This window comes from Manacus vitellinus, unplaced genomic scaffold (genome assembly GCF_001715985.3).
Source record: "Manacus vitellinus isolate BGI_N305 unplaced genomic scaffold, ASM171598v3 scaffold_15_pilon, whole genome shotgun sequence".
Lineage (NCBI taxonomy): Eukaryota > Metazoa > Chordata > Aves > Passeriformes > Pipridae > Manacus > Manacus vitellinus.
Window position 1 is genome coordinate 10,632,959 of NW_021939122.1, and position 24,646 is coordinate 10,657,604.

General features: G+C 46.7%; 1 protein-coding gene across 1 annotated transcript; it reads left to right on the forward strand.

The window, feature by feature from the left end:
- Nucleotides 1-6,932: 6,932 nt before the first annotated feature.
- ARHGAP19 (Rho GTPase activating protein 19) lies at nucleotides 6,933-23,259 on the forward strand. Its single transcript, XM_018069230.2, has 12 exons — nucleotides 6,933-6,994; nucleotides 9,812-10,077; nucleotides 14,125-14,205; nucleotides 14,558-14,767; nucleotides 15,334-15,560; nucleotides 16,087-16,173; nucleotides 17,062-17,127; nucleotides 17,853-18,041; nucleotides 18,734-18,832; nucleotides 19,422-19,514; nucleotides 19,990-20,058; nucleotides 20,541-23,259. Exons 1-12 carry the CDS (start codon nucleotides 6,966-6,968, stop codon nucleotides 20,595-20,597), a joined length of 1,473 nt encoding a protein of 490 aa, XP_017924719.1. The 5' UTR covers nucleotides 6,933-6,965; the 3' UTR covers nucleotides 20,598-23,259.
- Nucleotides 23,260-24,646: the final 1,387 nt, after the last annotated feature.

The following is a 24,646-nucleotide window of genomic DNA, read 5'->3' on the forward strand; positions in this document are numbered from 1 at the left end:
GGACTGACACTATGTATTCCCATGTTCCCAAGTCACAGGGGTCTAGGAACCAGCATGGGCAGAGAAATGGGAGGAACCGTGGCTGCGGCTGACACTGCGTTTCAGAGCTTCACATCTGGTGTGTTCCTGGCCTCTTGTCCAGGTAATGCACTACACTTACCATAGTACCTGAGAAGAGTGTTGGGCTCTTTTCTCCAAGGTGCAAAACCCTCATTCTCCGGCTCTTGGCCTTTCTCCCCTCTATGCTAGGTAATTGCAATTAGGCTATCTGGACTTTTCTCATAAATTTTATTTTCAGAAACTGTAGATAGTAGGGAATGTGATAAGCTGCTTAAATAATTGCCTGCCAGCTGGCTTACAAGAACTTTTAATGTGTTTGCTTTTGGCCTATAAAGCTCAATGATTTGGAGTCCAGCCAAAACATCCTTTCTTCTCAAGTGGTAATGTGGCAGCTCTGATTTTCAGAGGCAGGAATTTCTCAGGGGAGATGGTATTAGTTTTCTTTTTTGTTTTTCTGAAGCTTATACTCAAGGTTGAAACATAGATTTATGGTTTGGGACTTCCATATGGGCATTCCTACAGCCCTGTTTGCAAGCTGTCATATAACAGGAGAGAAGCATGATAAGGCTGTCCGTGCCTTGGAGAGCAGGAAGCCTTTTAGGGAACATCCTCACAAGCTCTCAGGGGTTCCTGGAGCTTTCCTCATGCACATGCCACTCTGCATCCTCTTGAGTGGCCCCTGGAGCAGTATATAAATATATCACTATTCCCTGGAGTCTGCGGTGAAACTGGGTGGATCCAGACAGAGACGAACTGTCAGGCAGGATGGGAAGAGAAGCTGTATCTGATCAGTGTGGGAGAGTTGCATAAAGTGACAGTATAGGTTACTGTCATATGAATTCTGGTGTCTGTTTACTTTATTCCATTTTTTGACATCCTAGCCTGCCCAAATCCCCTTCAAAAGCCCTAGGCCCCCACACTGCTCAGTTTGGTGAGTTAATTGGGCTGCTTTGTGCATCTCTGTCTCTCTGGTACCACATGCTGTGCTGCTCTGTGGCGGGCCCAGCCTGTTTATCTGTGTGCCTCGGCAGCCCTGAGCAGATGTCACCAGCTTATTTAAATGCTGGCGTGCATCCAGGTGTTCCTCATCGCAATTCCAGCTTGTGAGAGTTTACACATCTGGAACAAGGGATGTGGCCTCTGACATACTCAGTGGTGTCTGCAGAGGATTGCTGATGAGAAGGGATTTGATGTGCTGTCATCCTTTCCAAACACTACTGTGATACAAAACACAGATGCAAGCATGCAGCTTGCTCACTGCACCTCCAGAGCGTCGTGAATTACAGAAGCGTAGTGAAAAAAACCAAGAGCTGTGGTTCCTGAGTACCTTTGTCCTCTATTTACCAGGCTGTGACCACAAAATCTCACCCAACAGTGCTGTGGGGAGCTGGCTGTGGGTCCTGACCCAGGTCTTAGTATCCTCTCAGTCCATAAAAAAACAACTGCAGTCAAACAACTGTGAGTGCTGCAGCACATTGTACTCATATTGTGATGCTTTACTCGAGTACTAACTGCTGATGGAATGGGATTCCCAAATGTGTCCTGGGTGCCAGTTAGGGCTACCAGTTTTGCATATTGAACTGTGGTAGAGCTGGAGGAAAACACTTGTCCTGCCTTGCTGGTTTTCTCTGAGTTCCCAGACTGGTTGTTAAAATAGCTTGTTAACTTTGCTGTGTTGTTTTTGTGTGATTGCTTGATTTTTCATGTCAGAAGTAAACCTGATTTTTGTGGACTGCTTATTACAGATGGTAATTCTGCTCTGGCCTGGACACTAGCTTGGAGCTACTGGACTGAGAAGCACCTACATGGTGTATCTTTGCTTGTCTCTGAACTGCATCTTAGCCTGCCTCTGAAGGATGCCCTAGGCTGTTATCTTCAAGTGTCAGAGGTGCATGCAGCAACTTCTGAGTGCTAGAGGCCAAGGAGATAGGTAGGAATGGGTCATGCCTCTTATTGACTTCCAGTACACTCAAAATGGGAAAGTAAAGAAGTTAAAGACATTTTAAAATGAGGAGAGTAAGGGAATGCTATCATTGTTGGCAACTGGAAAGTACCACCAGCACACTCTAGGGATACAGCAGACACATGTGGACTTTGCTAAGTCCACTCAGCTAAGGACCAAGCTGGCAAAAGTGGGAAGAAACTTCCTACCTGGGATGTGGATGTAGTTGAAGAGCAGTAAGTTGGCAAGAGTCCATGGACAGATATTTAGTAAAAAATTTTAGATTACACAAGAAAGGTGTTAGGGTCGATGGGAAGAGGATGTGCCTTTACAGTTTGTTAGATGCATAGTCAAAGGTCATGGTGGGTAATTTTGCAGCACACAGGGAGAAAAGGCCCAAAATTCCTGTCCTAGACATGGGACACAGCTTCGAGGGCGAATACCACGTGGCCCCACAGGGTACCTCAGATCTATGGTACATTATTCACAAAGCAAATGGCTTAAATTGGTAAAATAAAGCAAAAAAGATGCATTGTTTTGTCGTGGTTATAACTATGTGACTGGGGCAGGCAAAATACATCAGTAGTTTTCGTACAGAGTCGCCTCAGGCTATAGTGACCTCTCAAAGAAGGCAGCATGCCTTCCTGGCATGTTCTGGGTGGTGGGAAATGGCTACTGGGCTTCCTCAGGCTGCAGCCCTTCTGCCCTCTGGCAAGGGTTGGGAGGTGGGCACTCAGGGCCTTGTGGTGCTGCTGGGCTCCTCCAGCTACCTGGCACTGCTGACTTGTTGTCACTGCCTCGCCAGCGGCTCCCAGCCAGCGCCTGGAGCTCAGCTCTTGCCTCCTCAGCCTGTGTCCCAGCCATCCCTGCCTGATAGCTTTCAAACCAGCTCCTTTGTGCTCAGTCCCATGTCACCCCTCGTGCAGAAGCTGGATTTCTTCTAAATGTCTGCAGTGTGACCTGATTATTTTTCCTGTCCTTCCTCGCCCTCCTTTTTAATAGTGCCTACAGAAAAGCTGGCAGAGTTCAGTTATATCAGTCATGCTGACTGATAGTGCTGCCTCTTCTCTTGGGATTCCTCCTCTTTTCTGTCCCTCCAGCATTCATTTCAGATTTAGCTATCAGCCCTCTAAAGACAGGGTATTGCCTTTGTTCTGTTTGTACAGCACCGAGCACAGTGGAGTCCCCAGCTGTGACCGAGGTTCCCAATGCCACAGTGATAAAAGTGAGTAGATCAGTAACGAGAAGAGGCAGCTGCTGCCATCTAAAAAAATTCAGTTTTGGTGCTGGTTTCAGTGAAATCAGGATTGGATCTAAGGCTCTTCTTCTATAGCTGCTCCCAGTAGGGGTTTATATTAAAATAGAGACACAAACTTTAGACTGCATTGACAATCATGAGAATCAGAGCAGCATTGCTATTTAACACTGTTCAACTGTGTTATTCTGATGTTAAGGCAGACATATGAGCTTCCCTATCTGTAATGTAAAATGACTGGATTTCTGGTGGTAGCTGCGTTTCTGCATCTTTTACAGGGTTTTGGATAGGAGGCTGAGCCATCACAGAGCAAGGGAGCATCCAGAGCTGTGATGGTGCCACTGGGAAGGAAACTTGGTGAAGAGCACCACAGTGAACGTGCGGTTCCTCTCTAATTCCTCTCCGTTCTTTTCTGCCTAGCACTAGAAGGCATTTGATGTTGTGGTGATGGCTGATTGAAGTACTGCTTGATTGACTCTAAAACATTTCAGTGGCTATTATTAAAAATATCACAAAGAGTTCACTCAGGTCAAACTTCAGAAATTTCATGCTGAAATGTAAATTTCTTGATGTTTCACATATATCAGGCTGTCTCGCTACTGCAGTTTTCTTTGACACTGGTAATATATTGCATTTTCAGGTTTTTCCAAATCATGGTCCCCCCACCCCTTCCAACCCTTTTATCTTCCCAGATAGGTCCATCTCATCCAGGTTCACATCACAGATGTGTAGCTGATGTTGCTGTGGTCTGAATCCTTCACAGAGACAGAATGTGAATTCATAGATGATAGCAGTGACTTGGATAACCAATCTACCTGATGTCCAAAAGATAGCCAGGAGTTACATTAATTCCAGGTTGTCCAGCACAGGCTGCCATCACTTAACAGCAGCTTTCTTCTCCAAGTCCTTGCTGTTTAAATTGTATATAATTGTCTGGTTCCCACAGCCAAAAGGCTGAATCGCTCTGTGTAAGCTATTTAAATGTGAAGAAAGCAAAGCAAAATTTAAAAGGCAGCGTTATCTCATACGACTTTCTTGTCTCAAGGCTAGAGACAGTAGGCAAGGATCAGCACCCACTGTGCTGTTCACTGTGTACTCATCACAAAAGGACTCTGCCCCTGAAGACCTTATGAGTATAACCCTAGGCAAAAATTGCTGCGTGTTTTTCTTGACATTTTTCAGAGGCAAATCAGTAATCCTATGAAGAGTTAGGGTGCCAAGTGTGAGGCCTGAATGTGATCTTTGTTACACCATCTTACAAGAATGTCAGTCTGAAGTACAGTCCTCAAAGCAACTTTAACTGTGAAGTCATTTCTAATGTCTCTGCAATCCATTCCCTTTAGACTACTTTTTTTTTTTTTTAATCTAGGAAATAATTTGTCTTCTAGTCCTTTTGTACTTAAAATGATTCCATATAATTCCACTATGCTTCTTTCATCTCTTTGCAAAATCTGGGATGGCTCCTATCTGGCTCTGGAAATACTGTCTTTAGACATCCTCATTAATTGATTCCTTACTCTGGCACAACATAGGAAACGATGCTACTTCTCCCTCCCTGGGGAAATCCAAGCCTGTGCGCATCTGTCCTGTCTCCCTTTGTGCTTAGCCAGGCAAAGAATTGTTCATGTTTTGTGTTCTTCAGCACTGCCTGCTTATCACCCTGCTCTCAGTATTTGGTAGCAGTCTGGCTCTTTCTTATAATGTAAAGATTTTGTTATTATAGAGGGAGATTTTTTTTTTTTAATTATCTGCCTTATTTTCAAAAGCTTTTTAATCCTTTTAGTCCCATATGGTAAAACTTGTCTACTGTGCTGTGTCTGAAGTGCAGGTGCCCTAGTGATGACATACCAAGTGTGCAAAATGGCACCGGAGATGGATTTTGCCCCCTGAATTAGGTAAATCAGGCTCCTCTGAAATCTGCAGCTTCCAGTGTATCTACTTTTCCCAGTTAGACAAACACGACTAATGCCTTGCCCCAAAGGTATCGCTTCCTTTTCTTTTTTCTTGGCTTACTTGTGTTCTCCTTATGCTCTGTTTCATGTTGCTTGAACCTCTTTCTTCCTTCACATGGGTGGACTTAGAACAATGTCAGATCTCTGAAAGCCACTAAACAGCTCAGTCTCACCTATCCAAATGCAAGCTTGCTGTCACATGAGGTGATCTGCCTGCTTGCAGAGCTCTTGCACCACAGGTTTCATCAGGTTTTGGCAGTTAAAGTCTCATTTTTGTCCTGCTTTCCAAGGCATTTCCCTGGCCTGGATCTAGTTACCTTAGGGATTAATTGATCCATCATGATTTTGACCTCCTGCACCATCCACTCCCCATGAAATGATGGGGCTGTCATGCCTGAAGCAAAAACATTGTGTGTGACAGACAGCTTTCTTTGTGACTTGGCTGGGATCACAGGCTTTGGCTCTGAAAGATACTAGAATGGCAAGAATCTCAGCACAATATAAGACCCATTTTTTTTAATCTGCTGTCTTAATCACAACCCTATTACTACAAGGTTTTATTATTCATTGAGATTTTATTATTCATTCGGATTGGAGAAGAAGCTATTTATTCCTTTATTTTACTGTCTTTTGACATGTCATAAAGCAATCTGAGATCACATCATATAGAAAATGTAACTCTGTAATTGCAAGCAAAGCAAAAAAAAAGGCAAGAAACTCCCTGAATACATGTTTGTCTCCACTCTTCTGCTGTTATATAAACTGTGAGTGTAGGTAGAGTACATCCATCTCCCTTTTTTGACATGAAAACAGCAGATGGGGCACATGGCTCTTTATGAAGGTTATGGTGTGCAGCAGTGAGGATTGGCAGGGTTATTATGTGTGAAGCCAGTGGGGGCTTTATCTTTGCTCAGAAATAGGGGTTTGCTTCACATTTCCATTTTGATTAGCAATAATGATACAAAGGCAAATTTTCTGTGCGAGGAAGTGCTGCTAATAAAGTGACCTTTTAAAATTAAGTAGCTCATTGAAGTGCCATACCACAATAAGAGTATACAAGGCTGGTCCCAGCTGCAGCAGGCAGGGAAACTGGATGGGAATCCAGAGAAACATGGAATGGGGTATCCTGAAGTGGATGAACAGCCCATGGTGGCACAGTAATGGTAGCAAGGAGCAATGGCCAGGTGCTGTTTTCCAGCTCTGGAGGGGCCAATTTATGTGCTTTGTCTTTGAAAGGATCTGAAAATGTGAAAGGCAGGAGCAGAGAGTGTTTCTAGCAAGGTTTCTGGGCATGGGGTTGTGCAGTTAAGGGTCTCAGCTATTGTCCTGCCAGTGCCATAACATCGGTTGTGCTTGGTTGCTGTTGGGAATGTGTTTGCATGGCTTTACTCATGGTAAACACAGGGTAGATTTGGAGCTATTTTGTGGATTCTTCTTGGATACAGGTGGAGAGCACTTAATACCACGCTGGTCCTAATTCAAAACCCCGGTTTCTATGTAGGAATTATTTGCCGTTAAACTCCAGCTACGCAGCCTTTGGCAAGAGACATGAATCAATTTGTCCAGCTTTTCTTTTCTGTTTTGTCTCTGTGTGAAGGCTGATGCCCAGTGTGTGCCAAGGGGGCCTTTCAGACCCAATAATGCGCCCTTGTGTCTTGTAGCATGCGTGGAATTTGCATAGGCTGTGCTGGGACAGGCAGGTTTCTTTTGTTGCTGGAAACAAGGAGCAAGTTCTTTTCCCTGTCTCTGCTTCCTAATGCCTCTTCAAAAGCTCTCAGCACTCATGTAAGAAATTTACTTTTTTCTATTTATTTTTGCATTAAATGTTGTTAAACTTTGTGCAACTTGTTATACAGGCTGTGCAGAGAAGTCATGTCAGTTCTAGTTGACAAAATTGTTTAATTTTCTTTCTCTGAATCTAGATATCTAATTGTCAGACGGAACAGATAATCTGTGATGCTTGATGTAACTGCTGCAAAGTATTTGCATATCTTCTCTGTGGGGAAACAAAACTGCTAGTGAGTGAATAAGAGTGAACGGATCATTGCAGGCAGGGTCACTGGGCCTATACACTTGCTATTAACCCTTCTCAGGATCTGTAATGCGACAGAATGAGTTGTCATGGGTTTCAGGCAAAGGGCTTGCTCCACATTATGGGCAGAGCTGGCACTTGTTTGTGCATTGTAACCGTGTGCAATGAAATGCGAATATGATCAGATCAATTGGCAATTGCTTTTTTCAGCTGATACCAAGTTCTTGCATTCTGGTCTTGATTTATTGCAGAGAACAAACTGCTGAAAAACAGGCTGGGAGGTGCTCAGAAAAATATGGCCCCCATTTGGAGTCAGCAGCGTGCTTGCTAGGCCACTCTGAGCCATGCAGCTGGGAGCCTTTGAGAGCTTTCTAAAATTTTAGAGGACCTGGCAGATTGCCTTGCAGTCTGCCTTGCAGACCTTCTTCCTTTCCATCCTCTTGAAGGCATCTTTGACATCCATGGAGAGCAGTGGCAAGGGGAGAGGGCTTTGTATGGATTCTCACGATGCAAGTGCTACTTGAGAGCCTGGTTTCTTCTTGTTTCAGCAAGTATCTTTCTCCTTGTGGAGCCTGAGTCACAGCTTTTATTCTCATATTCTGATCATGCATCCCGAAAATCCTGGAGATAGTCTTTCAGGTCAAAGATGTACAGCAGTAGCTCAGATAACTTTTGGGTTCACAGATGCTGCATGGAGGTGGGCTGGGGTTCAGGTGACTTGGCAGTACGAGCTTTGATGTCCTCCCCATTGTGAGCTACTGTCGATTTACATCAGAACAGGAGGTTGCTGAGATCTCTGAACTAGTAGCTGAAGTGTCCTGTTGCTTGAGCCAATGGACGTAACATTCAGTGGGTTGCAAATGCATTCAGTGTCAGGCGTGTTGGACAGTGAGCATGGATATACCCAGCATGGTCTCCACCCTTCAGCAGGGAGGAGAGTAAGGTTAAGGTGCTCCAATCTTCTATGGAAAAGCTTGTTTTGAAGGGAAAGCCTTTGGTGGGCTTGGGGGTGTTCGGCAGAGCACGTGCTCTGTGGCCCAAGTTCCACACCACACCTAAGGGACTGGTGTGATCCCCAGTGCACGAGCACAGGATCTCTTATTACCTTTGCACTTGTGGCAACTGCCATTGGAAAATGGTGTCCAACGAGAGCTCACAGGTGAGGATGGATGTAGAAAGAGTAGAAAGGAAAGTGTTATATAAGAGGCCAAGGGTGATTAAAGGATTGGGAATGTCAGATGGTGAAAGCACGTAGTATGTAAATGGGTGGGTAGGCAGCCTACGCCCAGAGCCCTGAAAGAACAGACACACACATTACCAGGGCCAGACTAGCACTTTATAGCCAAGTATGACTTCAGGGCAGTAGCTCGTGACTGAAGAATGATACTAACCCTCACCTTAAAGTAAAAGAGTGGTGGGAGAAGCAAGCTAGGCAACTCTAGCCTGTGGGCTTGACATCAGAAGCAGGAAGGTGTTTGAAATAGTGGTGGGAAGATAGTAATGGTGGACCTAGAATTAGATGGAAATTGGGCTAAGAGTTAAGTGTGAGCATTAAGAGCTCTGATTAAAGTGATGTATCTCTTTGATAACTCCTTAATTTGATTTTTGACATGGTAAATGTACCTATCCTCTGGTTGGGCTATGTACCTGTTATAAATAACCCTTAGCAGAGCACTGTTTCAGGTGCATCTCTTTTCCCATGCCACGTGAGAAGCTATGAAATGGAGAAAGTAGGTGTCACTAGAGAATAGGGAGGTTGGATAAAGGACAGCATGAAGAAGAGGCAAGAACTGGATGAGCCAAAAAGAGATGTTCTAGGAGAAAGGCTACTAGGGGTTCCTCAAGGACTGATCTTGCATGATGCGTGCCAATGAATTTTCACTCCAGACTCAGAGTGCAGAGCTGGCGGAGGGCAGTAACCAAAGAGGTGGCAACGTGTCACCTGGGAGCATTTGACCACATCTGCAGCAAAACTGAGGGTTCATGTTATTGCATGTTTATGATCTCAAAAACAAAGTCCCAGGATGTGGGAACTCTCTATTTGTTGATAGGAAGGTAGGGATGAGGTAACAACTGTGGGAACTGATGAGTGTAGGCTGACCATGAAAAAGTTTAGATTGTGTTTCAGACTTTCAGGCCACTGGGAATGAATTTCTGGGGAGGAAGGGAGATAGAACCAAACTTCTTCGTGACTTAGAGTGGTAAGTTATTGTAAAATATTGGGTGTCATATCTGCCTGAGCTAGTAGGAAGTAGATGCAGTGAAACTAGTAGTAGACATGTAGATGTAGTTGAAGTTTTAGTTGGATGTTGCAATGTGTTGCATATGTCATCATCATGCTATGGAGGTGCTAGTCTTGGACTGTGCTGTACAAACAGTCCAGAAATGTTTTTGCTCCATAGGGAAATGTAACTGTGCTGTGCTGAACATTCACCAGTCAGACAGTGCTGTTGGTGTAGACTGGTAGCTCCTGTGTCAGCAGATGTCTCCTTCAGGGCAGACCAGCTGGCTGTAAAAAACAAAGTGATGAAGAGTTACTGTATTTTTTTTCCTCTTTCCCTTTTTCCCAGTGATGCCATCTGCAATTTTGTCATCTGCAATGACTCCTCCTTCCGCAGCCAACCGATCATCTTCAATCCTGACTTCTTTGTGGAAAAGCTGCGCCATGAAAAACCAGAGGTGTTCACAGAGCTGGTTGTCAGCAATATTACCAGGCTCATTGACTTGCCTGGGGCAGAGCTGGCCCAGCTAATGGGAGAAGAGGACCCAAAGCTGCCTGGGGCAAACAGCACAGCCTCTGGATTTTTTCGTTCTCTGATGTCTCTGAAGCGCAAGGGTGAGTATGGCATGATGTCTGGTGCCCACCTTTAGGGTGATGCTGTAATCATCTTTTACATGTAGTTTACAAAACTTTCAGCCTGTTGCTTTGAGCTTGTGTGGAATGCTTAATATTATACATTTGTAATCTCTGATTACATTGGGAATGTAACCTCTAGAAAGGAGCGAAACAGGCCATAGGATTGATCCTATAAGTGCCCTGCACTTTGAGAGTATCTTTTTCTGGGGATTATTGCTGTGGTGTATGTTAGGTTGGCTTCAGTGGGTCAGCTGCCCACTGTGCAGCTCAGAAATCTGTAAGCATCTCCCATCCAAATGCTAGTGCTGCTCAGATCCACATCCCAATCCAGTGAGTCAGTGACAAAGCTCTGCAAACTGACTCTGATTAAGCTCAGATTCAACCCTGGGAGGTGACATATTTCTTTTTTTCTTAGACAAGGATTCAGCTGGAGTTTTCTGGTAAACTGACTATTCTTATCTTCTCTTTCAAGTTCAGCTGTCTTGATTATGAAACATTAGCCCTAGGCCCTTCTTAGAAGTTTGAGATCTGCTTTCGAGCACTGTTACTTTTGAGCACTCTCCTCTTCAATGGCTGGCATTTACCACTCTGTTTTGTTGTAACTAAAAAGGTGTTTTCGGGGCAGGGTGGCTACGGTGGGTGTGCATTCTTCCACCTCTGCCCACACTCAAGGGGAACGTGGTTCTCCTGATAAGTTCAGTTAAACTTCCTCACTTATCTAGACAGAAGTTGACTCCATCTGGGCACCTCACATCCCTCCTCAGCTCTGGTTTCCTAGCTTACAGCTTCTCTGGCAGGCTGCTGGCAGAGAAGCTGTAAGGAGCTGCCTTCAGATGTTGGCAGCCTAAGGCTGAACACTTCTGATTAGTCTTCCCCTTCCTTTGAGCAGTTCTGCTACTGTGAGTACCTCTGAGAAGAGAGTTATTGCTGTGTCTGAGTGGCTTTTTTCTGTCTCCAACCTTTATATAGTGTCTCTAAGTGCTTCTGATTTTACCAAACTTATCCTTCTGTTGTATTTCATAAGGACAAGCTCTGCAGTCTCACTGCTCAGACAGAATTTTCAGGTGCCAGCTTCAGCCCTCCACTTCTGGTTCACTCAGCAGGAATCCTGGTAGATACACACACCCTGGGAAAATAAAATACTGCAAATCAGGTCTTTTAGCATCCTCAGATGAGAATTACTTAATATTGCCATGACTTACCTTGCTGCTCCATAATAACAGGTCTTTGTGCTGCCCCTAACCTGCAGTTAGACTGTGCTCATACCTGTTATTGCTCCTGCCTCAGTTCCCAGAGAGTAGCAGGACACCTTAAATTCAAACACTTGCCACTTGACAAACAGAAGCAAGTGAGTAACCAAGCTGGAAGTGTTTTCTTAGTGTGTTTGGAAACCTCCATGTTCTTGTCAAAACCTTCCAGCAGGGGCTGGTGAGCCTTCTCTATCTAGCTAATTTTTTTTTTAATTATCTGTACTCTGCTGGAGCACTGCTCTTAGCAGACCTGACATCTCCGGCTCGTTCTCTTCCCCCGAGAGCTCTGCCTTCCCCCATTCAGATGTCTCCATGGCCGTGTGTCTCACTACAGCTACAGCTAGCAGATGTTTCCAAGTCTGCTGGCTGCACTCCCAGGCTGCAATGGCAGTGTCTCCCGGCATTGACAGGCACTGTCTGTGAACTCCTTGGCCAAACTCTGAGAAAAAGAAGTTTGTGCCTACAGAGAAAATCAGTTTTGTGTACTGTGTGTTTCATCTTGGAGCCATCGTTTGTTTTTCTTCATGTTATAGACCAGATAGAACAAACAGGTTTTATTTCTTCAAAGCCAGAGGCCAAGGACCACAGCTCAGAGCTGATCAAACTGCAAATACAACTTCTTTGAGCATAGGAAACTCAATCTCATGCTGCTGCTTAGTTTCAGAAGCAGTCATACAATAACATCTAAGCCTTTGTAACGCAGCATCCGTTCTCCAGACACGTCTTTCAAGTTTCTTTGAGAATCAAATTCTCATTCAGATACCAGCTTCTGACTTCAAAACTAAATCAAATTTGTCAGGCCCTGCATGTCTCAAGAAGATGTATTTTCCTCTTCTATTCCTGGCCACTGTTGATTCTATCTGTTGAATGTCTAATGAGTTTAGTTTTCTTCAAGGACAAGAATCTTTGCCAACCATTCTCTCCCTTTGCACTCAAACCTTTCAGATCTTTCACGCGGATCAAGAGCTCACATTTGCCTCCTTTCTCCTGCAAGACTGAAGCATGTGCTTTATCAGAGTGAGGTCAGAAAGTTCTTGATTTAACAGGAGGCTGGAGTTCCTGGTGGCTTACCATGTATTTTAGAAGTCCTGGAAGAAAGCAGAACATTCTTCAGGCGGAATAAATTTAGTTGCACAGGAAGGCTGCTAGAGAAGAGCATAGGGTTAACCAGGTCTCTCCCACATGCTGTGAACATCAACACCACAGAGCAGTAAGATCTGTAGTACAACAGACCAAAAGCTAGTAAAATCAAAATGTGCTGTGGCAGGGGAAAAAGAAGAGGCAAGACAAAGCTTGCAGCAGAGATAACTTTTATCAGACCAACCAATGCACTTCTTGATGGGCTATCACCTGTAACAATAAGGAGGGAAATCTTCAGTGCAAATGGTGCAAATGTCCAGCCTGCCCTCATAAGTGATCCATGCTCCTGTTAGTCAGGTCATGGAAAAGAGAGGAATATTGTTTTCTTAAATCTGTTTACTCTTTGAAGCCTGAGTGCAAGGGTAGGACAAATCAGTTTTGCACCTGGTTCCAGTTCTCAGTCCCAGTCAGCATGTTGTGGTATGGTCTATCCAGTATCTCGTCTACAGTTGCAGTCCAAACCTACGTGCATCTGAGGGAAGAAGTGTGGTGCTCAGAGTTCTGGTTGCTGTCAGTGAAGCCCCTGGGAGTTGTCTCAGCTTTCTGAGGGGCAGAGCATGCTGGCTGTGTGTGTGTTTGACAGAAAAATCCATTCACTATCAAGGCTACATTTATTAGACAACACTGTCCTCCTGGATAATCACTCTTACCTGCGAAGTCCCTCTCTGGATAAGAACAGTTTTCTGCACTGGTTCAACAAATGCCCTTCAGTTAAATGGGCTTCTCATCTAATGTTTTCTTCTATGCAGGGATCTCCTTCCTTTCAGCTCAGTTGCTTCCATGTTTTGGGGCTGCAGCCTGTGTTATTTAGTGGAGTTCTGGAGCTGGCAGCTGATGTTCAATCTGTAACAACCCCATGACATGGGAGCAGACTCCAAGAGTGAGAGGACCTGCCAGTGATCCCTATGGAGAAGGGCCCAGCTCATTCCTTCCCTACTCTCCTTTTTTTTTTTTTTTAGAGTTCTTCCTTGTTCAGTCTTCATACTTTCATACTTAGGCTAGAGCAGCTGACATGGAAGAGAGATTCACTGGGATGAGGGAATTCCAGGGATTCCCCATCCCTGTAAAGGAGGCCAGTGTGAGACAGTCAGATCATGTCTGATCTCCCCAGAAGTGCTTGTTCTCCTCTCCCATAAACTAGTAGCTGCACCTCTTCTTTCTGCTCCACTTCATGTCAAGCCACAGTGAGGATGAATCTGGACTTTCCTTCTTGGGTGGGGAGAGTGCCAATGTGGAAGGCACCTGGGCAGTCCAGGCTCTCACATCTGCCCTTCCCACTTAGCTGTTCCCATAAAGTTCAGGCATGCAGGTTCTGTGCCATTTAAAATTGAAGCATCTGTTTTGGTGTTGTTTTCTTTTAAAGGGCTAGAGAATGTTTGCTTTAGCTGATAAAAGTGTAATTAAACTGAGGTAAGAAGCAGGATGATCAAGCCCATGTAAGTACAGCATGGTGAGATAAAGTGTCTTATTTTGGAGTGCTTGTGATATCTCACATGTATGGGTGTTCTTGTGACCTTCACCCTTAGCATTTTGGGGCACTGGTCTTTGCATGCTGAAATCCCGTTCTTTGGGAAACATTAATTTCTGTGGCTGTTGGGTTCTGAGCTGCCTGAACATGTTGTCTTCTGTTCTGCAGAGAAAGGGGTGGTGTTTGGCTCACCACTGACAGAAGAAGGCATTGCACAGGTTTCTCAGCTAATCGAGTATCTGCACAAAAGTAAGTGGCTCTGTCTTGCTGTCTTCCCATCCCAATGGGTATCTGACTGACCCACCTCAGGTCTCTGGTGCAGAGTGAAAAGCTATGATCTCTCCAGCATCAGGAGTTTGGCACTGCAGAACTGCACTGCACTACTCCCCAGAATTGCCTAGCAGATATGTTAGTTTATTTCCCTCTGTACAAGGACTTTTTCTACTGATGAGAGCTAGCTTGAAGTCATATCTTCATATCTGAATGCAGTTCACTGAGGTTTGCTGTCAAGCTCTGGAAAGAGGAGGGAACTGCTTTAGTAAGAAGATGGGAATCAACCTCTGATTACTCAGTGCCCTTTTTTCTCCCCTCTGCCAAGCAGATCTAAGAGCAGAAGGCTTGTTTCGAGTGCCTGGCAACAGCATCAGGCAACAGATCCTAAAGGATGCTCTGAACAGCGGTACAGATATTGACCTGGACTCTGGGGAGTTTCATTCCAATGATGTGGCTACCCTGCTTAAGATGTTCCTGGGGGAATTACCAGAGCCACTGCTGACACATAAGCACTTCCATGCCCACCTCAAAATTGCAGGTGAGTGAGCAGCAAGAGGCAGTGATGAGCAGAAGGACTGGGACAAGCCTCCTAGAAAGCACTCTAGGCTGCAGAAGGGTACTCCTTAAAGGCAGGATAAGAAGGAATCTTCCTACCATCTCAGTGTGATGGTGGAAAGACTGGAGCTGAAAATCCTAAGGAATCAGACCAAGTCTGTCTAGCTAGTCTTCTCTCAGATAACTCAGGAGTAAAGCCCACATTGGTAACCTGGGTCTCCATCTGTTTTATGTCTGGGGTTCTCCTGAGCAAGTTGTGGTTTCTATGTACTTAATAACTGTTATTGAACTACCTTATGTGAACTGCCTCCATATTGCCTTCAAGCCATCACAGCTCTTAGCAGCTCTGTTATTCTGTGGGAGGAGTAGCACAGATTAACACATTAAGTGGGGAGCTTGGGAGCTGGGGGGAAAAGAGATGGAGGGCCAAGAATTGTGTAGGGGATTGTAGGAGATCTGAATATGAAGAGGGAAGGATAACTGGTTGCCACAGACTGCTGTTAGGAAAGGTAATGTGTGTCCTTCACATTCTGCCTTCTGATTTGGCAGACTTGACACTGTTTGATGAGAAGGGGAATAAGACCAGCACTCCAGACAAAGAGCGCCAAATTGAAGCCCTCCAGCTGCTGTTTTTGATCCTTCCCGCTCCCAACCGCAGTCTGCTCAAACTGCTCCTGGACTTGCTCTACCAGACCGCCAAGAAGCAGGACAAGAACAAGATGTCTGCCCACAATCTTGCCCTCATGTTTGCACCCCACATCCTATGGCCCAGAAATGTGAGCAGTGCCTCGGTGTCTGTGGGTGGGATATTGCAATATAGACAGCAGAGGCTTGGCAGGTCTCCTTGGTAGGGGAAGAACCAAGATGGGAAGGTTAAGTATTGACACAGGGATGTGAGGGTTGGAGACTGCGATGGAGAGGTGAAGCTTCCTGGCAGGATTCAGTCCTAGTGTTCAGTCCAGACCTGCCATAGGTCTCATTTGCAATTTAGGCATCATCTTTTTCAGTAAAATTGAAAGCACAGTACAGTCATGCTTCTTTTAAGAAAGTCAGCTCCAGCTTCTGTGCTGCTGGTGAACTGTTTGGCCCTTTGGCCCCAGAGTTGTCAGATTCTCCTCTCAGAGCAGCTTTGGCTCTGTGAGCTCTGCTTGTTGGTGTGCTGTGAACCCTGCCTGCCTGTCACCTCAGAGCAGGTCTCCTGCTGATGCACTGTGTGTCTATGTCCCAGAAACAGCAAGGGCAGCAGAGATCCTTCCTCCTCCCCTTCTAATGGATGGACTTTTGGCTGTGTCCTCTTGCCAGGTGACAGCAAATGACCTTCAGGAAAATATCACAAAGCTGAACAATGGAGTGACCTTCATGATCAAACATTCTCAGAAACTCTTCAAGGTAAGTGTGCTTTGGGGTCTTGCTCTCCCTGCTTCTGTCAGCAGGAGACTGAATGCCCCTTGTCCAGAAAGATTGCAGGGGTCAAGTGCATATTCTGGGGGCTCTCTTCTGCAGGAAGGAGGATTTCTACAAGAAACTGTTCCTTTAGTGACTAGGGAGGTCTTTGCTGGGCAGGCAGCCCCAGAGATGGCTTTGCCTGGGCAGGTCAGCAGCACGGTGCAGTGTAACGCTCCCCTCTGCTGGACACCAGCACCTGCTGCCCAGCTGGAAGCGTGGCTCCTGGGGGCAGGTACTCACTGGGCTGCACTAGGGTTCTCTCGCAGGATAAGGAAAGGGACTTGTCCTGGCTGAGTGCTGCCACGAGCCGAATACCTAATACAGTGCATTGTTTTGTTGTGAACTTCTCTGCAAATGGTAGTCAGCCCACTGTTGTTACAGGCACTGACTAGCTCTGAGCAGGGTGCTGTAGAGCAGTCAGGAAGTGTTTCTACAACAGGCAGTCTCTTGACTTCTCAGGACCTTCCTGGTCACTGTAGGTATCTGCTCTCTGCAGAAAGTCCTCCCATAGAAAGTTCCCCTTCTGCCCTCTTTGTCAGACCCCTGCTTGGCCAGCTCAGAGCTAGGGGAATCATTTAGAGCAGGGTTCCACAGGAACTTTTTCCTACTGTGAGTTTCACTTCTGCTATTTACCTGCATGTAAAGGAAGCTGTGAACGGGGACTGCACTGGGGACGTGAAATTCCATGGCTTTGTCTTCCCTAAGTAGCTGAGTCTTGATCCAAATAGCTTGTGTGGTATGGTTGAAAAGCAGCTCTTGCTGTGGCCACTCTTGCCCCAAGGCCAAATATGCTAAACATATATTTGGCCTGTTCTCTACTCATCGTCACAGGCTCCAGTGTACATCCGGGAGTGTGCCAGGCTGCACTATCTGGGATCCAGAGCCCACACATCAAAGGTAAGGCCAGCAAATGCAGTGCCCTCCATTAAAGGGCAGAGGCTGTGATGCTATGAAGGGATCCTTGTGAGTGATAGAAGCTGCAAACAAACCAAGTCATGAAAGAGGATCTGTCAGAAGCCAGGAACGAGGGAAGCATATGGTGTGCTAGTGCAGGTGGCTGCATTAGGGAAATTGGACAGAGTTGCAGCATCTGTTAATCAAAAGCACAGGGAAAGAAAGCCACCGGCCCCTGTTTAGAGCAAACCTGCTCTATGTGTCCAGTTCATGCAGCACCTGCTCCTTTGATGGGTTTGTGCCTTCCAAACAGACAGACATGCCTGCTGCCATGGCCAGGTTGCTTGGAAGAGGTGCTGGGATAAAGGCTACTTGCTGCCACTGGGACAATTGTGTCTTGCTAGCAAATGCTTCCCTATCTCATTTAGCTGCAGAAGAGAGAAGATGTGTTGCGAGGAGCTGCACTGATCCTTCTCAAACCTGGAAGGGCTTCTGCAGCTGGCATCTGGGAGGGGAAGGAAGAAGCAATGGGGTCACCTTTGTATTGCTGTCACCTTTTCCTGGCACGGGGCCTGCTGGTGCAGTGCTGCTGCAGAAGGATAGGGAAAACACAGCCCTGTGCATTCACTAGTGTTGAGGCAGCTCACGAGACTCTTCCTAGCCTGGCTTAGATGGGTGGCTCACTGGGATTAAAGCATGGCAAGCGACTGCTGTCTCCGCTTTCCCAGGATGACCTGGATTTGCTGACGTCTTCTGGCTCCAAGGAGCTGCAGCCCCTCAAGTCTCAAAAGCGAAGCCGGCTGGACTCTTGCCATCAGGAGGAGACCCAGCAGCGCACAGAGGAGGCACTGAAGGAGCTCTTCCGCCATGTCCACAATATGCCTGACTCGGCAAAGAAGAAGAAACTTATCCGGCAGGTAGTGTGGGGAGAAAAAGATATCCTTGGGGTGTGCTTGTCAGCACAATCCTGGGCACAGGGTTAAAGGCAGCGCCTTCTTGAGAGCTGCTCCTAGTCCTGGGAGGGCTGGGGAGAGTAGACTGTGGACTTTGGGCTGTGTAAGGGGCAGAGCTGTAAGAAGACAGGGAAGGAGGATGTGTCTGGATGTGACTGATACTGGAGCTTGCTGCATCAGGCTGTGCTTTAGGCTTTCTGTTTTTCAAGCAGTTTTCCTGTCCTGATCATGGCCTTGTTGAGCTTCCTCCTTCAGAAAAGGAAAAGTCTTGTCCCCTCTTGCCTCCAGGGAGTGGACAAACTGGTCTCCTCTTGGTCCCAAGACAACTTGCTGCTCCAGACAGACTGGTTGATATGGTCAGCACCAGTCATGGCTGCCAGCCTCCAGCTGCTGCCCAGCCCCCTTTCTACTCCAACACCTGCTGCTTTTGGTTAATCTGGTAGCCAGCACAAAGCAGCTTCGCACCCAAACTCCCTGTAATGCTGGGTGGGAAATATGGCCTTCCTTTGCTTTCTTATCCCTGTGGCTCTGAGCTGCTCCTCTATTCTGGGATGTGAAAGAGACAAACTGAGTTCTGGGACAGCAGGTAGAGCAGCACACAGCAGTAAGAGACTGGTGTAACTGTGCTAACATACTGCCCTCATGTTTCCTCCTAGTTTAATAAGCATCCTGCAGCTCTCACTCCTGGCTCTGAGGTACCCACGTCCCCAGCACCACGACGTGCCCGCTCGCGCTCCTTCAGCGGCCTCATTAAGGTAAAAGCAGCCTCTTACCCCTGCTCTCTGCTGTGAGTTTCTGATGTTGCTCTCTGCTTCTGCCTTGTCCTGCCTTGAATGAGACCCTCAAAGGCAGGGACTGTTCAAAGTATTGTCTACCAATCAACATAGATCTACTGGGGCAGAAAAGGCATCACAGTGACAACGTCTTGTTAGTATAAAGTGTAATTATCTTGAAACACATGGCTGTAGGATCTGTGTGTCTTTCTGGAGAATTGATTGCTTCCTGAGATGAGATGAGAATTGACAGGGAGCTGGTCATGTAGTCTAGCATGTTAGCACAGGTTTTAGCACATGATGGGCTGCTCCACAGCAGCATGTACCTGCTTCTGACAGGCTGGGCTCCTGTCCGGGCCTCAGGTCAGCTCCCAAACCCTTTACAGTCAGGCAGACCCAGCCTAATGACGTAGTATTTCAGGTGGTTCTGCTTTGCAATCTTTGTCCCAGCTTGGCTTCCTTTTTTCTTTCCCAGCATCCAACTGCTTACCAGCAATGCATCCTGCTCCTTCTCTTTCTTTTTCACTTTGCACTCAAAGCACTAGCCAACAGCCCTCTCTTCTTACAACAGCGGAAAGTTTTGGGAACCCCAGTTATCCTGGAGAGGAAGAGCAGGGATACCACACCAGAGCCTGCACGGGTCAGCAAAGAGAATGTCCAACTGGTAAGAAACTTCTCCCAGCACTGCTGAAGCTGTTGGTAGGGAAGTGTGTGAGGGGAGTTTGAGTGCAACTTGGGCACTCATTTCATCAATCCTTGGGGAACTGTTTGCTGTTCTGTGCTCAAGAGGTTTCCAACTTTCTTTTGTATGACAAAATAAGGTCCTGGGAAGCTGCTCTGAGGAAAGGAGAGAAGAGCAGATGGCAGGGGTGGCAGCACTGGACCTCTACTCCAGTTTTGTCCCTCTGGCTGTTTTGCCCTAGGGCATTGGCTTGTGCCCCCTTCCCTCTCTCTCATCCTCCTCCACAAGTTGTACAGAGCCTGCTGCTTGTATACAGTAAGGCTGTCCCATGGCTTGGACAAACTAAGAGTATATTTGGGTGATAGATGCCCTTTGGTGGTACAGGCTGCTCCTGGGGAAGGGTGTGGATGCCACTTCATTCACCAGCTCTCTACTCCTATTGCCCTCTCTTGTCCAGTTACAGAAATGTGGCTCTCCAGCTCACGTGTCTCAAGCGAAGCTGAAAACTCTGGAGGGCCGGAAAGAGGTGAGACACTCCCTCTCCCCCAGTTCTTCCTGTGGGGAACCTGATGTGCTGGGCTCTGACACCTGCAGAGGTGACAGCACACACTCAAGGCTCTATGACAACTGCAGTGCCCCAGCTCACAGCAGTCTGCTCTGTGCTGAGCTGCAGGCAGGTGGCATTCTGGAAGCCAGACCCTGAAGGGTTTCACCCAGCAGGTGGATACAGCCCTTCTACCTGTGAGTTGGCAGGCTGGCTCTTACAGGAAGCAGAGGGAAGCTGGCAGCACAGGGTACTGCTAACAGCCTGTCAGGGTGGCAGTGGGACAAGAGCTTGGTGCAGCCCAAGATGGACTGTTGTGTTTGTTCTGTCTGCTCACTGCCTCATCTAGTGCTTTAATAAAAGGTGAGGACCCAGGGAGGGTCCTTGCAGGAGGAGAATGTCAACCTTTTCTTGCATAGCACTCTGTGTCTCAAGCATTCAATTGCTCTAATTCTCTGCTACAGGAATCCTGTAGACGCATGCGAGCCCTCCTGCTTTCCAAGGATTCATCATCCCTCTGAATCGCCTCGCACCAACGCATGGGTGGGGATTGCCCAGCCTCGCAAGCTGTGAATAAATAACGTGCTGCACTGAGAGGGGAGTGCTGCAGGCTCACGGCACCCTCAGCAACACGGCAGCACTCTTGAAACTGGACCTTTGCAAAGACTGCAGGGACTTGTTTCTTTCTGTATATAAATTATATTTCATTCTACTATGGGGCAAACCACTATCTAACCAAAAGTTGTGCAGCATGTCTGACCTGCTGGCTCTGGGAAGAGCTGGAGTGCTTGCTTACAAGGAGAGCCCTGTTCATTGCAGAGCCCTGCGTGCACTCCCAGCTTTCTCTGCAATGTTGCTAGGCTGTATTTTTTTGCTTTTCTGCTCTGAGTTTTTAACACGTTGCCTTGTTTTTGCTTCCTCCCCTCTGCTAGCAGTGAGAACAATGGACTGCAACCTTTACCTGCACCCTGACAGCTAAGCTTGCCTCCAGTCCTCCTCTGGAGCCAGGCCCTTCTCTGCTTCTTCTGGGCTCCATTTTGCTCTGCTGTTTGCAAAGGGCTGGAGTGCACAAATGGTACATAGCACAGGATGGGCCTAGGGGAGGGGAGAGGCTTTGGATGCCATCATCTCAAGTGGGCAAAGCAGAATCCCCAATAAACTCATGCCTCTGTTTTAGCTAGAGCTGGAGGCAGCCCTTGCTCACTGCCTTCATATCTCAGTGGCACAACTCTGAGCAAGGAGTATCTCTGCTGTGCATTCACCCAGGGAGGCTAAGCTGAGCAGAGCAGGAGGCTGGCAAAAGCTGTCTGGGGCAGAACAGCCTAGTCTTTGGAAGTAACAGTGCCTGGAGCAGGCAGAGTCTTGTGGCTGTGTGCGAAGCATGAAAACAGTGTGAGCAGCGTGAGAGGTGAGAGAAGGCTCCAGCCGCTTGTGATCATCTGCAAATTGTGCCAAAGGCTTTGGCTCAAGATATCTGGATGGCTGGTAAGGCAGCTGGCTCATTAGTCATTAAACTGGGGGAAAGGGCTGAAGGTGGGTTCAGCTCTTTGGTCTGAGCTGCAGAAATGAGATTAAACCATCTAGATAAACCCCCATCACAGCTGGCCAGTGGCAGTGGTCTTGTTAAGCTAAAGTACTCCAGTAAGCCAATCTTGCCAAGAATGTGTCTGCAGGCACTCTGAGGTAGGATACACATAGGGTCACTACTGTGAAATAAAGATTTAATCAGCTGGGGAACCATCTAAACACTTCTCAGCCCTTCTCAGCAAAGCAAATAATCTCTGGAATCCAATTATACTTGTCTTCTAATCTTTAAGAACCAGCAGCTAGCAGGAGTTAGAGCTCTGTTCTTGACAGCTTTCTGAAACAACTGGTGACAGGAGGTGTGAATATTGGGATAGGAGCAGGAAGTTCAGTCCAACTGGCTGGAGCTGCCAGGACAAGGCATCGGAGACCTGTGTGGCTTAGCTGGAATTTGTCACTTTCTTTAATTCTGATTTTTTAAATTTATTTTTTTTTTAGATACAAAGCTTTTGCTGCTCTGTATAAAGGGAGATTTCTGGTCCTTTATTGAGGGGGCCTGTCCCCAGTCTGACCCCAGGCTGGAGCCTTGAAAATGTAGGGGGTAGTGGAACTATAGACATGTGAGTTGCTGGTGTTAGGAGCCTCTGTCACAGCAAAGAAAGAGCTGTGGTTCTTCAGGGACCAGGCTGGCAAGGATGCTGTGAGGAAGGGCAGAGGCTGTTTGCTGTGGCAGTAGTATGTGCTTTTTGAATGTGTCTGTAATCATTCCCTCCAGGGGATGAAGCTGTCTATGTGTTTTTCTCCAAAGGGCACTGTGTGTTTTGCTGACTGCACTTCTGCCCTGTCCCTGCAACCCACTGTTAGCAGAGACCTGGGGATCTTGGCTTTGCCTCTGAACAGAGAAGAGGCACAGCCAAAAGTCAAGTGGCAGTACAAGGAGAGCTGGGTCTGGTTCTGCTACCTCTGCTCTTATTTGCATCAGTAGCAGTTGCTGGGTGAAGTGTTTGTTCATTCCTCTTCCCATTGTCCCTAACTTACTTGGGCATATCTCTCTCTATGGGTGTCTGCTTGGCAAGGTAATCTTGTTCCCAAGACTAAATACCCTTCTCCCACATGGATGAGAGGAATATAACTTCCTACTGTCCCCCCTTACTGATGTCTGGCTCCTGGCACAGCTGAAATTTGTTTAGCTCTGAGAAAAATTACCTATGGCGCATCATCCAGGCATTCTGCATGTGTCAGATGCCTTACCTGCCAAAGGGATGGTGGATGCTGTCTACAGACAGGGCAGTCCCAGGAGGGGTTTGGTGCCTTTGGCTGTAGCCTGTGGTGCTGTGCTCCCTATGCTGAGGATGGTGGTGGCTAACAGATTTGGGCTTTAGGACCTTGGCTGTTGCAGTCCTAATGCGTTCACACTGTCTCCCAGGCACGGGAGAGTTTTAGTCATGCTTGAATGTGTCTCATTTGTCTGCCCTGTGCAATGACTCATAAGGATGCTTCTTCCCAGAGCAGCCGCTAACTGTTCCCAGAGTCTGTCATTTCCAAAGTATTTTTAATCTTTGTCTTTATTTATATACGCTATGTAAGTACTGTTGCAGACTGTTGCCTTTCTGTGTGTTCATGTGAAAACTCCACATTAAATGCTTTTATTTTTAGTGATTTTTGCTTGGTGGCTTAAGCAGTTTCATTGGGATAGCAAGAACTTGGTGGTGTATCCACCTTTAAAAGGAAAGAAACGTTTGCTCAGAAGCCCAGAGCTACAAGTGTGGGGGTGCTTGGTGAGGCACTGCCCACCTGCATTGATGGCACTGGCCTCCCATGGCACTAGGGCTCATTCCCTCTGGGATACTAGCATGATATAGGGTGCCCAGACAGGCTGTCTTTCTCCTGGAGGTATAAAATTGGACCTCTTCTTTTCCTGTCTTCCCCCTGCTGTCATCCAGGGTGATGGGAAATCAGGTTTACAAAGAACACTTTATATAAATAATGGATCAAATGAATAAATTTTTCTCTGTAGAACCATTATTCTCTTGCCACTCTTGGCTGCTGAGAGAGGATGCTTTCTGCTTGCATTTTCTTTTCCTCCTTCTTAATAATGGCGTCTCAGATTTTATGCAGATTATTTCTCTGTGAAGTTCTTCCACGTTTGAAATGCCCTGGGCTTGCCTGCCATGGCTCAGACACTCATTAACATCCTTGCCATGCAATTGAAAAACAAGCAGGAGAAGCAAGCAGCACGGTCTGTTTGAAACCAGCGCTGCCTTCCTGCGGGGTGAACTCCGAGTGGGCCCCCTTCTCCTCCGGGGCTGCAATTGGGTGTCATGGGACTGGTGAGCCCCATCTCCCTGGAGCTCAGGGAGCGGGAGGCGATGGGCCTCTGTGCACTTCAAAGTGGTCATGAGAGTCCAGAGAGACATTTCTCTTCTTGAACATGCTGAACAAAGGAATGCAAAAACTCACAACAGCTATTTTCAATACTGCAAATCCAAATATCGTCCCCCTGATAAACTGTGAATCAAAGTAGCAGCTTTATCTGGCTTATATAATTTAAAAAAGGAATAGTTTTTGGCTCCTGAAGCCACAAGCCAAGCACTTATGCTCTACTGCAAGTGAAAGGCCAGCACCCACTGGGACCAAACACTGGGTGAAGGTACATATTTAGAGGGGGATCACTCAGCTCTCAGTGTTTGCTTTGGCCTTTAGTATTCCTGCACAGCAGTGGTGTTGCAAAACAAACAAGCAGTGCTCACCTTCATTTCATTAAACAGTTTTTATCTCAAATTGCACAGCACAGACTTGCAAATAAGTTCTGCAGAGTGTCACTGCTATCTAAATAATTTTTTGCAAGTTGTCTTGATTTTTTTTTTTTTTTTTAATAAACTGTTCTGGCCTGTTTCAGAGTTGAAATAAGATATTCTTTCTCTCTTAAATTATCATGTGTGGCTGGGAGCTGTCATGTTGCTGCTGCATCTCACTGCCTAGGGTAACAGTGTAGACAAAAAACATGAGTAGTGCTAGCGATAGATGTTGGCACCAGCCAGACCAG